Here is a 13,950-nt window from a genome sequence, read left to right on the forward strand (position 1 = left end):
ACATAGAAGTGAATTAGTCTCAATACTTTTGGTCGCCTAAAATGGAGGGACTGTGTACAAAAAGTGCTGTAATTTCTAACCGTTCACCTGATATAGATGAAAATACCCTCAAATTAAAGCTGATTCTCTCCACTTAAACCTCAGTCATTGTTATCGTTTTAAATCCAAAGTGCTGGAGTACAGAGCCAAAACAACAACAAAAAGCGTCACTGTCCCAATACTCTTGCAGCTCACTATATAAGAAGTCTAATTTACAACCGTCTATCTGTTGTAACGGATATTGCCGTAGCACAAGCAATACGTAGTCGACACATTGCATTGGGGCAAAAACAATTCGCGTTTTGTGTGATGTAATATTTGTAGTTTGCTGCCATATAGTTAGCAGTCTGCCTCAAGTTTAGCCAAGGTTTGCCAATATGCTAAACAATGGTTTAAACATTACGTCGCTATTGACTGCCTGTCTGTGACTTACTTGTACGATATGATGTGTAGTCTACATATAACTTGCCTATCGGCATGTAACTCCCCTCCTGAATAAAATACGGAATTGCTAAACAACCTGTTTGTGTTCTGCTTATTTTTGCAATAGCTTACTGTTACAACAGATCTACGTTTCTTCGAGCCGTCTCATGAACAAGCGGAAGCAGAGTTATGGAGTGACTGAGTAGCAGCTGAGAGGTAGGCTAGTGGAACTTGCATCGAGGCATCTCCGTATTTGTTGGCAACATCAAGACAGAAAATCCGGACCGCCAATCCATTCTATTTAATACATTCTATGTCAGACTTCCCAAAAAATGTATTTTACAAATTTCTATTATTGGATTTCAGAAAACATTCACACAAACAATACAAGACGATAACCAATGATAACCTGGATGGTTGATGCTATGTAATGGCCAATAAGAGGCTTTGAAACCATCGGTCGCCATATTGCCACTCCCCAGAAGGAGCAGTCCTCCATAGGAATGAAAGGAATTCAACATTATGTCAATAAAGGGACAAAATTGCATGTATTTACATATTTCTTTTTTGTAGTGGGCAAAGTATCATTAGCACTCTCAAATGTGTTTTTTAAGGAATATGTTTTATATATATAAAATAATGTTAAGTTCCCTTAATATAATTTAAATGTATGCATTAAGGTGTCTCTTATAGAACATACTTGTCAAAAACGAATGTAGACATTAATAAATGCTTTTCAAAATATTTTTTTACAACGGAGGGGAGTACCAAAATGGCTGTGTGGTGGCTTTAAAACAGCGCCCCTTATCAGACATCTAGAGATATCATTGGCAATTAGCCAGATCCATAATTATTGGCACCCTTGATAAAGATTAGCAAAAAAATACTAACATCCCTGTTTTCAATATTCTAGCACCCTCTCCTTGCGAGGATAATGACACTGAGCCTTTTTGTAAAATGTTTTATGAGAGAACACATTATTGGAGAACACATTGGGAAAGATCTTAGACCATTCCTCCATACATAATATTTCCACATACTTGATATCATTCCTCTGCTCTTATGGACTGACCTCTTCAACAGTCTTTCAATGGGGTTCAAGATGTTGATTGGTCATGAACAGTGATTGTGCCCATAGAAATAGACGTGGCGTGTGCGCGCAGGGGGAGTGCGGAGTGTTCCCATTGGGGGCCCGAGTGAAAATGTTTGGGAACCCCTGACATAGACAATTAATGACAATACATTATTATTTAAGCTACCATTCTCATGCTTCTTTCTTATAATCTCCAAATGATGGCTTTACTTTTTTATACATGGGTTCCGCAATTAGATCATTTAATTTGTTGTAATACATATCAATGACAAGAACCCTATTGTTTAACTGATTTGCCTTCAATTGACATATACATTTCTTGCAATGCATTTATCAAAATTGGCAGGGATTTTGTGGTCTCTAAACGTGTGTTACTGAAACACACGAACGCATTGAGCAAACGTTGATCACGATAATATTTCCGATCGATATGGTTCAAGTAGCTTGAGTCATTTGCGGTCATGTCGCGACAATGGAAAAATAGATGTCACCACTGCTTCTTAGATGACTCTAGTGTCACATGGACATAAGATATTCTCGTGGTCATAAATGAAACACTGCTTCTTCGAGAATGTAGTGGCAAAATGCAAATGTTTATCCATATTCCAGCTAACAGCATCCACAGTGGAGCCATTACAAGGAATAAGCAACCGGTAAGGGTAAGGGCACGCCCAGGCACTGTGAGAGATCCATTCACACCCATTCAGTTGGGTGGCTGACGCGCGCTTGGGAACCTTTGTCACTCACTCACGTCGCTGTGTTTTCAGAGATTGTGGTGATTGAGAGAGATAGCCACTCTTGTTATTTAATGTTCCTCGCCCTTTCCAACTATGATCTGAGTGCCTCGGTGTTTGGAGACTTATGTGCGTACCAGATGGTGGTGGCAGGGCGGAGATGTTACACATGAGAAGCGGTAAATTCGAGGAAATACACGGATACGTCAATATGGCGACAGCTGCCGCCTCCCCTGCTCGTTTTGAATCCACGACAATTAAGGTATGGCTACTAGCCTCACTTTCTCTTTCAGATTATACCTGTAGCCTGTGCTTATTGTTCGTGATAAAGCTACGCAACGTATTTAAAAGCAAACCACTGCACTTGTCGAGACGGATTTATTAGCCATCAATCGATTCCTAACTTGTTTCACACCTACATGTGTTTGGCTATGAGTCTCATGATGACAACATACCTGTGTCTCTGTTAGTAGCTTACCAATTTGTTTCTGTCTGCCGTTTGGTGTATGAGCCCCAAATTGGTGTTTTCTGTGTTGATTCGCGTTTCAGCACCATGGACAGCAGACGTGTTCAGAGAAAATTTGGCTACGCAGCAATACGTACTAATATGAACGGTTACTACTACTCATATGTCACATTTATTGATTTAACAACAGTATGTATTGCTTTAATGTATGTCTTGAATACATACTTATGTGTTGATAACAGCCTACATAAAGTCTCGAGGGATTCGTGTGTCTGTGAACAGATCTGACAAATTCCAGCTGTGATATCGATCACCTGCTGAGTATGATATTCCCGAAGCTTCTTTATCCCTATCACAGACAGACATCATCATATTAAAACAACCTTTTTAAATGTGGAGGTCGAAATTAGAAACATTCTTTGAATAAATGCCATCCACCCAGGACTACCTTTTGATTGGAAATGTATTCGGAAATGTAATGTCCATTCAAAACCCCTAATATACCAGACAGTATAGCTACCGATGCATGCTAGAACTGGAGATACCATTTCATTCATCTTTAGAGTATAGAAATAACCAGTGTCTGCGGTGTTGTTAGACTCCAGGCAAAACAAGCCTTCAGAGACTGGTTCAGTTGGGGGAGTGTGTACTAGCATAGGGTCTAGTAAACCTCTCATAGGGCTCTTAGGTGACGTGCTGTCAACTAACTCACACATCGGAGCAGTGGATCCCCAGGCTGTCTTTAGAACACAAGCAGATGTGTTTATGAAGCTCCCTATGGGAAAAGCTAGCTAGCACAAAGTGACACAGATATTGTCTACAGTACAAAGAACCATAGGATATATGAGGTCACTGTAATTCCTCATTTATGGCCTATTCCATGCCATGAATTAGAACAAAGGTGATTTCGAGTCACACTTTATTTAGACAGTCCTGACAATCCATCTGTAGATGCTGAAACGATGGTCATACTATCAACAAACTCTCTGTTGATAAGCAACTGGTTGTTAAGGTTACGGTTAGGTTCAGAATAAGGGTTATAGGGTAAGGGCTAGTGCTAGGATAAGGGTAACGGTTAGGTTTAGGGTTAGGATAAGGGTCAGGGTTAGTAGATAGTTAATTGAATTGTTATTTATAGTCCGTAGAAACACCAATCAACTCTGAAAACACCTATTTTGATGTCAGTTGCTCAAATGGCAATCAGAACCCAAATGGTGTTAACCTGATCAATGCAAATGTGATGCCTCCTCGGCTGGCCTAGGAGCCCCATGGAAGTGTATGCTGGGTGCTGTGCCACTGTTTTGGATGTGCCATGTGTCAGTAGTAGCCTCATAAATCAGACAGTGTAGGGTTGCTAGGTGACACAACTGCAGCTCCTCCATTGTTTCAGAAATATGACATGGTAAAGACTGACAATGAAGGCTATGTCAGTAGTACCATTCTGTAACGAGGATCACAGTGCTAAAGATGTGATGAGAGAGGAGCCGGTGGGGGAACACAGTCTTATTCCCTGGCCCCTGCTCCCAGACAGGAAGGCCCCACTGACCTCACTGACCTCTGAATATGTGTTGTCTTAAAGGTACAGGCTTTGTTCTAAGGGCCCACTTGGGCTTTAGGGGAGTGCTTGTTTGTATTTCTCCCTGGGCCTCTGGAGGAAACAGGGTAGGCCTTTGGAGAGAGGGGAAAAAAAGATAAATGTCGGAGAGGAAGGTGTGTGTGGGCGTTGATTGATGTTGATGGAGAATCAGGCCATGGCGAGAGAGAAAATGAGTGTTTATTTCCATCACAGATGTATCCACAATGCGTGTGATCTATCCACAGCAGTTGGCTGTGTTTAAATCAACCCCAGTGACAACCCTGGTGACATATTGAAAGTCACCTACATAGAATTACATTTTAATAAGCTTTAAAAATCTCTGTGGTCAGCTACATCTCATTTAACTTGGTGACCACTTCCCTTCTCATACAAATAAATAAAAATATTCGGCTGAAACAGGCCTCTGATGTCCAGTTTGGTTGGCCTCGGCCAACGCTGTCTGTGTCCCTCTGCATCAGTTCAGGTCCCTCTTCGGCTGTCACCAGCCTCAGCCCTCTCGCCTTGCCCTTGTCCCCGCATATGACCCCCTGGGCATCTCGAAAGAAAGAGTACCCAGAGTTCAATGCGGGCAGAGGAACTGTGCGAACCCTCTCTAATGTCTCCCTTCCTTTTCACTGTGTGTGTGTGTGTCTGTGTGTGTGTGTGTGTGTGTGGTTGACAGTCATCCAGGGTTTCACTCTCAACAGTAGATATATCTACATGCATGAGCTGCGTGCACATTACCCTGTAATGCTCTTACCACGTTGATGTCTTTAAGAGGAAATATACTAGGATTAAGGATGCTACACTAAGTCTCTTTGATCGTCCATCAGAGAGAGAAATAAACCAGCTCCCTGTGTATGATGACGTATTGGCATATCTGAACATGGTGCTACAGTACAGTAATTTACAACAGAAGTCATGGGAAATTAAGATTATATTGCCATTCATGTTTCAGTTGTATGTATTTGACGTTCATCTTAGGGGGAGGGGAGAGTATTTGTCTAAACATACAGTAGAGTACTGGCTGTATCCCAGGCCACTTGTCATGCACAACATGTGCTGTAGGCTAAATGTTGTAGCTGGGCCTTCCTGATCTCCCTCCCTCCCTCTCTCCCCAGGCCCATGCCCTGGCGGAGCCCCAAGCTTCCCTGTGAAGGAGCACCATGACAAGATGGCACAGCTGCTTGTACCGCCCGGACCTGACAGCTTCTGCCACTTCTGTCCCGACTCGCTTGCCGCCATCGAAAGGCGCATTGCCGAGGAGGAGGCCCGGAAACCCCGCGTGGACCGCTGTAGCGACAGCAATGACGACAACGAGCCCAAGCCCAACAGCGACATGGAGGCAGGGAAGTCTCTCCCCTTCATCTACGGGGACATCCCCCAAGGCTTTGTCTCCACCCCTCTGGAGGACCTGGACCCCTTTTACTCCAACCAGAAGGTACTGGTCACACCCACACCTAGCCTAAATTCCAGATCTGTTTGTGCTGTCTTGCCAACTCCTATTTCATGTCATATGGGACTCAGGCTAAACCCCACCCACAACCTTTAAGGTTTGGTCTATTTTTCTATTCAAAAGCATTATGATACATTCACAAGACATTGCAAGACTCAATGGCAATCACATTAGCCCCTGCTGGCCAATAATGACACATAGGAGTTCACAGAATGTTCTGAATTTTAAACAAAGCTAGCATACTGTGCTCCAAAGTGGAAACATGGTGCCATGTCCTTATGCTGCCTTCATGTGCCATGTTGTGTCCTCCTTACATGGTGCCAAGGCTAACTAGCAGCCACACTCTAGGGTCCTCCTTACATGGTGCCAAGGCTAACTAGCAGCCAACACTCTAGGGTCCTCCATACATGGTGCCAAGGCTAACTAGCAGCCAACACTCTAGGGTCCTCCTCAGATAGTGCCAAGGCTAACTAGCAGCCAACACTCTAGGGTCCTCCTCAGATGGTGCCAAGCCTAACTAGCAGCCAATGCACAAGTGACAGGAACTGGGCGAAACTGTGGCCCCAGCTGAGCCTTTCATGTAATCATCAAGACACAATGTACTGTAGAAGCCCCTTCTGTAGGACGGCTGTTTACAGAGCTTACCTAACACACTACCATGATCAGACACACACATACACACCCACATAGACGGAAACACACACACACACACACACACACACACACACACACACACACACACACACACACACACACACACACACACACACACACACACACACACACACACACACACACACACACACACACACACACACACACACACACACACACACACACACACACACACACACACATATCATGAGTCCATCTGAGAGAGAGAGAGGGACTGCCTGGCTGCTCTCCTGTCCTCTGGGGTTTGAGCGTGCCAGACAGAAGGATCAACACCAATAGAAACAGGGCCACAGGACAGCCTCAGCACACCATCAACACTGGAGGACAATGTCTTGGCCTTGCCTTGGTGCTGTGGTGGTGTGTACAGCTGGGATGGGTGTGTTTCACAGCCACAGTCACTTCTTGTAGTCTTAGTTCCATAGTCAGTTGAAGATGTACTACATATTACTGCATGTCATTTGGGCAACTCAACTCTTCCTCTCTCTCTCTCTCTCTCTCTCTCTCTCTCTCTCTCTCTCTCTCTCTCTCTCTGTCTCTCGGTCTCTTTCAGACATTTATAGTATTAAATCGTGGCAAGGCAATATTCCGTTTCAACGCCACTCCTGCCTGTTACATCCTAAGCCCCTTCAATCCTCTACGGAGAATAGCAATTGCAGTTTTAGTACACTCATATCCTTTCACATCTATATCAAGGTTTGGTTTGATATAGTTTGGTGTCATATAGAGCAAATACGTGAGAGTAATGTGACTAAATTGTATGTTGACTTTGAAAATATGTTATGGTAGGGGGGTCCCTGAGTCGTTTGTGACCATGTGACCTGACCAAGAAAAACTCTGGGTCGATATTTCTAGGCTGTATAGGGCATGGAGTTTTTCCGGGTAATTTTTAATAAAAAAAGACATATTTCACCTTTACTTAACCAGGTAGGCTAGTTGAGAACAAGTTCTCATTTACAACTGCGACCTGGCCAAGATATAGCAAAGCAGTGCGACACAAACAAAAACACAGAGTTACACATGGAATAATAAACATACAGTCAATAATACAATAGAAAAAGTCTATATACAGTGTGTGCAAATGAGGTAGGATAAGGCAGGTAAGGCAATGAATAGGCCATAGTGAGTGGCTAAATAATTACAATATAGCAATTAAAACACTGGAGTGATACATGTGCAGAAGATGAGTGTGCAAGTAGAGATACTGGGGTGCAAAGGAGCAAAAAAATAAAAAATAAATAACAGTATGGGGATGAGGTAGTTGTATGGTATATTTACAGATGTGCTATGTACAGGTGCAGTGATATGTGAGCTGCTCTGACAGCTGGTGCTTAAAGCTAGTGAGGGAGATGTGAGTCTCCAGCTTCAGTCATTTTTGCAGTACGTTCCAGTCCTCTCCATTCCTCCCCAATTAAATGGCAGCAGAGAACTGGAAAGAAAGGTGGCCGAAGGAGGAATTGGCTTTGGGGGTGACCAGTGAAATATACCTGCTGTAGCGCGCTCTACAGGTGGGTGCTGCTATGGTGACCAGTGAGCTGAGATAAGGCGGAGCTTTACCTAGCAAAGACTTATAGATGACCTGGAGCCAGTAGGTTTGGCGACGAATATGAAGCGAGGGCCAGCCAACGAGAGCATACAGGTTGCAGTGGTGGATAGTATATTGGGTTTTGGTGACAAAACGGATAGCCTATGGCCTATGGTCACAGAACACTCGGGGCCTAGTCCTCATTAATAGTTAGCCTTGATGTGACATTGCTTTACATGTGTCTCTGAACGTGGTGTGTTCTTTCCTTGACTTGTGTCTCTGTACGATGTTCAGCATGTTGATCATGTTCACCATTCTGACCAACTGTGCTTTTATGACTCTGAGCAACCCCCCGGACTGGGCCAAGAATGTTGAGTAAGTGACTTACGTATATTCTAGATTTCATTCCTATAGGTTACTTATTATTGGCTGTTACACTATTCAATTGACACCCGTTTTTAGAGCTTCCTTTGTAAGACACAAGATACAATTCTGTTTCCAGTGTGAGAATGCGTATTTGCGTTTCTCAGACATTTTTTACTGTGAGAAACCATAAGAAATGAATTAGCATGACAATTCAAACATTGGCTACGCTCTAGGATCCACCACAGGAGGTTGGTGGCACCTTAATTGGGGAGGAATGAAGAGGAATAAGTGGAATTGTATCAAATACATCAAACACAAGGTTTGATGCAATTCCATTCGCACCGTTCCAGCCATTATTATGAGCCATTCTCCCCTCAGCAGCCTCCACTGACATCCACACTAGCATAAGACTGACAATTGTTTTCTTGCCATCAAAATTGAAACAGAGCCTACACTGGCACAGGAGAAATAGTGTTGTTTTGGTCTAGCCGGAAAACAGTTATAAGATTTTGATTTAATAGGGCTGTTGTTGTTGACTTCCATAGCAACCATCATAATGCCTCTCTGTCTTGGTTTGATCAGGTACACATTCACAGGAATTTACACATTCGAGTCTCTCATTAAAATCTTGGCGAGGGGGTTCTGTGTGGGGAAGTTCACCTTCCTCAGGGATCCATGGAACTGGTTGGACTTCATGGTAATCTCCATGGCGTAAGTATTACCACAGATGTACAGTTGAAGTCGGAAGTTTACAAACACTTAGGTTAGAGTTATTAAAACTTGTTTTTCAACCACTCCACACATATCTTGTTAACAAACTATAGTTTTGGCAAGTCGGTTAGGACATCTACTTTGTGCATGACACAAGTAATTTTTCCAACAAGATTATACAGATTATTTCACTTATAATTCACTGTACCACAATTCCAGTGGGTCAGAAGTTTACATACACTAAGTTGACTGTGCCTTTAAACAGCTTGGAAAATTCCAGAAAATGCTGTCATGAGTTTAGAAGCTTCTGATAGGCTAATTGACATCATTTCAGCCAATTGGATGTATTTCAAGGCCTACCTTCTAGCTCAGGGCCTCTTTCTTTGCTTGACATCATGGGAAAATCAAAAGAAATTAGCCAAGACCTCAGAAAAACAATTGTAAACCTCCACAAGTCTCGTTCATCCTTGGGAGCAATTTACAAACGCCTGAAGGTACCATGTTCATCTGTACAAACAGTATTACGCAAGTATCAACACCATGGGACCACACAGCTGTCATACCGCTCAGGAAGGAGACGTGTTCTTTCTCCTAGAGATGAACGTACGTTGGTGCAAAAAGTGCAAATCAAACCCAGAACAACAGCAAAGGACCGTGTGAAGATGCTGGAGGAAACAAGTACAAAAGTATTTATATCCACAGTAAAACAAGTCCTATATCGACATAACCTGAAAGGCCCCTCAGCAAGGAAGAAGCCACTGCTCCAAAACCGCCATAAAAAAATCCAGACTATGGTTTGCAACTGCACATGGGGACAAAGATCATACTTTTTGGAGAATGTCCTCTGGTCTGATGAAACAAAAATAGAACTGTTTGTCCAGAATGACCATTGTTATGTTTGGAGGAAAAAGGGGGGGCTTGCAAGCCGAAGAACACCATCCCAACCATGAAGCACGGGGGTGGCAGCATCATGTTGTGTGGGTGCTTTTCTGCAGGAGGGACTGGTGCGCTTCACAAAATAGATGGCTTCATGAGGAAGGAAAATGATGTGCATATATTGAAGCAACATCTCAAGACATCAGTTAAAGTTAAAGCTTGGTTGCAAATGGGTCATCCAAATGGATAATGACCCCAAGCATACTTCCAAAGTTGTGGCAAAACGGCATCAGGACAACAAAATCAAGGTATTGGAGTGGCCATCACAAATTTCATGATCTCAGTCCTATAGAATATTTGTGGGCAGAACTGAAAAAGCGTGTGCAAGCAAGGAGGCCTACAAACCTGACTCGGTTACACCTGCTCTGTCAGGAGGAATGGGCATGAATTCACCCAACTGTGGGAAGCTTGTGGAAGGCTACTCGAAACGTTTGACCCAAGTTAAACTATTTAAAGGCATTGCTACCAAATAATAATTGAGTGTATGTAAACTTTTGACCCACTGGGAATGTGATGAAAGTAATAAAAGCTGAAATAAATCATTTACTCTACTATTATTCTGACATTTCAAATTCTTAAAATAAGTGGTCATCCTATCTGACCTAAGACAGGAAATGTTTACAATGTTTAAATGTCAGGAATTGTGAAAAACTGAGTTTAAATATATTTGGCTAAGGTGCATGTAAACTTACGACTTCAACTGTATGGATGACATATTTCCAGCTAGTCAATAGAATAGGATATTATCTAGCATTGCTGACTATATCAACAACAAGCATGTTTGAGTATAGGATGATGTATGTATTCCTCCTTTTTTAAAGTATAATTAATATAACACTTCACTCCAAAACTACTACTCATGTCACTAATCCAAATATCAATATACAATGACTATACCAAACATTAGGAACACCTTCAGATGCTCCCCCCCCCCACCCCACGCTCAAAATGCTGGCCCATGACTAGTGTGAAAAACCCAGCAGCATTGCAGTTCTTGACACAAACCGGTGTGCCTGGCCCCTACTACCACACCCCATTCAAAATCTTTTGTCTTGCCCATTCACCCCCTGAATGGCACAAATACACAATTCATGTCTCAATTGTCTCGAGGCTTAAACAGCTTTCAATAACCTGTCATCTACACTGATTGGAGTGGATTTAATAAGTGACAGCAATAAGGGATCCTAGCTTTCACCTGGATTCACCTGTTCAGTCTATGTCATGGAAAGTGCAGGTGTCCTTAATGTTTCTACACTCTGTGGATATTCTGATTCTGCCATGTAACTGGAAGGACTGGTTTGAAAAGTGTGTACACGGAGGTCTGTCAGGCCACAGAGGTCTGTCAGGCCACAGAGGTCTGTCAGGCCACAGAGGTCTGTCAGGCCACAGAGGTCTGTCAGGCCACAGAGGTCTGTCAGGCCACAGAGGTCTGTCAGGACACAGAGGTTAGAGTTATAAGGTCAGAGCAGTGCTCTACACTCAACACTCTAGACCAGTGGTATTCAAACTTTTTCAGTGGAGACCCCATTTTTTTTTTGCCAGAATTTCTGGGGACCCTGTTTATTTTGTTCTCGCGACCCCACCCCAAATCTAATGATGCAGCCATAATTCATTACATTTCTATTTTTACATTAACAAATAGTCATCAATTAATTCCATTTGAATCTCTCTTCACAATGAAAAGAAACCATTAACTACATTTACTAAATAAAATTGTATTTTTCAAGTAATCTTTCTCAAAAACGTATATACTGTATATATGATATCTAACGTATTCCTGTTTATGGTGTAGTGTATTTGATCTAATTAATTCCACTGTGAAAGTGTGTGCTTGACGTGTATTCATATGCGCGTATGTGTGTACCTGCGTCTGTATGTGTGTGTGTGTGTGTGTGTGTGTGTGTGTGTGTGTGTGTGTGTGTGTGTGTGTGCGTGCGTGCGTGCGTGCGTGCGTGCGTGCGTGCGTGCGTGCGTGTGTGTGTGTGTGTGTGTGTGTGTGTGTGTGTGTGTGTGTGTGTGTGTGTGCATTTGCAAGTATGTCAGCGTACAACGCTGATTTTTAACTGTGCATTTAATCCTGCAGGTATGTAACAGAGTTTGTAAACCTAGGCAATGTTTCAGCTCTGCGCACTTTCAGAGTTTTGCGAGCTTTGAAAACTATCTCGGTCATCCCAGGTAAGAACCTGTGTCTGCTCTCTCACCCGTCAGCCAAGATGTCTTTTGTTTGTGACATTTGTCGACCCCCCCCAACCCCCAACCCCCTTGTGTTGTCATGGTGTGTGTCCTGTGTGTGTGACTTCCCCCTTCCTTCCTTCCCTCCCTCCTCCTCCCTCCTCCCTCCCCCAAACCTCCCCCTGCTGCCTTCCCTTACAGATATGTGACAGAGTTTGTGGACCTGGGTAATGTCTCGGCCCTCAGAACCTTCAGGGTTCTCCGAGCCCTCAAAACTATATCAGTCATCCCAGGTGAGAGAGCCCAGGTCAGAGGTTAAAGGTTAAACACTTAAATGCTAGCAACAAGGCTATAAGCTAACAGCTAATGGCTAATTCACTCCCATCTGAGACACAGTAACTGCGCATCTCACGTTTAGCTTAGCTTAGCGTTGTTGCCTCTGTCACGCTGCCTTTCCAAAGGCCAGTAAAAGCAGGAATCCGGGCCCACTCCATCGAGATGCAAAAGATTCCACACTTTTAGACGCAATCATGATGTTACTTTCACTTTCTTCCTGTAATTCTCTTTCTTTGTTATCTTGCCCTTTGGGGAAATTAGGTAGAATATTTATGATTTGTTTGTCTTGTTATGCATGAGACATTGCAAAAGCCAATTTGTGTGGTGAGCATTTGTGTCTAGGGTTCCCCCTCTGTCCTTGTTCTATGTTGCATGTATGTCTTGTTCACTGTGTATGGTGGTTGTTGAATAGGGATGTACTAGAGTGATGCTAGGCAATGCCATGACACACACTCTCACAAAGTTGTCATCTCTCTGTTTCATGGATGAACCAATCACATCATTGGACCCATGATTAGTGGGGGTCTCTAACCTCAACCTACATCAGCCCGCTTTCAAATCAAAATGTATTTGTCACATGCGCCGAATACAACACATGTAGACCTTACAGTGAAATGCTTACTTACAAGCCCTTAACCAACAATGCAGTTTAAAGAAAAATACAAATAACATAAGAAGTAAGAAGTAAGAAATAATTATACGCAGCAGTAAAATAACAATAGCGAGTCTATGCACAGGGGGGTGTCGGTACAGAGTCAATGTGCGGGGGCAGCGGTTAGTCGAGGTAATTGAGGTAATATGTACATGTGGGTAAAGTTATTAAAGTGATAATAACAGAGATAATAACAACAGAGAGTAGCAGCAGCATAAAAGGGGGGGGGGGGGGGGACAATGCAAATAGTCTGGGTAGCCATTTGATTAGATGTTCAGCAGTCTTATGGCTTGGGGGTAGAAGCTGTTTAGAAGCCTCTTGGACCTAGACTTGGCACTCTGGTACCGCTTGCAGTGTGGTAGCAGAGAGAACAGTCTATGACTAGGGTGGCTGGAGTCTTTGACAATTTTTGGGGCCTTCCTCTGACACCGCCTGGCATAGAGGTCCTGGATGGCAGGAAGCTTAGCCCCAGTGATGTACTGGGCCATACGCACTACCCTCTGTAGTGCCTTGCTGTCGGAGGCCGAGCAGTTTCCATACCATGCAGTGATGCAACCCATCAGGATGCTCTCAATGGTGCAGCTGTAGAACGTTTTGAGGATCTGAGGACCCGTGTGGAGTTCAATAGAGACTGCATCATCTGTGAATCTGTTGGGGTGGTATGTAAATTGGGTTTAGGGTTTCTGGGATAATGGCGTTAATGTGAGCCATGAACAGCCTTTCAAAGCACTTCATGGCTACAAACTGGAGTGCTATGGGTGGGTAGTCATTTTGTCAGGTTACCTTAGTGTTC

The 13,950-nt window shown here is 43.3% G+C and overlaps 1 protein-coding gene across 2 annotated transcripts in view; it reads left to right on the top strand.

Annotated features, from left to right (window-relative positions):
- The first annotated feature begins 2,250 nt into the window (after positions 1-2,250).
- LOC124010500 (sodium channel protein type 2 subunit alpha-like) overlaps positions 2,251-13,950 on the top strand; it is a 37,987-nt gene continuing 26,287 nt past the window's right edge. Inside the window, exons 1-6 of one of the 2 annotated variants that reach the window (XM_046322994.1) lie at positions 2,251-2,551; positions 5,453-5,772; positions 7,013-7,131; positions 8,270-8,359; positions 8,933-9,061; positions 12,081-12,172. In XM_046322994.1, the coding sequence (XP_046178950.1) occupies positions 5,506-5,772; positions 7,013-7,131; positions 8,270-8,359; positions 8,933-9,061; positions 12,081-12,172 (697 nt within the window). In that variant the 5' untranslated portion in view covers positions 2,251-2,551; positions 5,453-5,505. Of the gene's footprint in view, positions 2,552-5,452; positions 5,773-7,012; positions 7,132-8,269; positions 8,360-8,932; positions 9,062-12,080; positions 12,173-12,370; positions 12,463-13,950 lie in introns of both variants that reach the window. The other variant, XM_046322993.1, reaches the window with a different exon arrangement.

The sequence above is a fragment of the Oncorhynchus gorbuscha genome, linkage group LG23, assembly GCF_021184085.1.
Source record: "Oncorhynchus gorbuscha isolate QuinsamMale2020 ecotype Even-year linkage group LG23, OgorEven_v1.0, whole genome shotgun sequence".
NCBI lineage: Eukaryota > Metazoa > Chordata > Actinopteri > Salmoniformes > Salmonidae > Oncorhynchus > Oncorhynchus gorbuscha.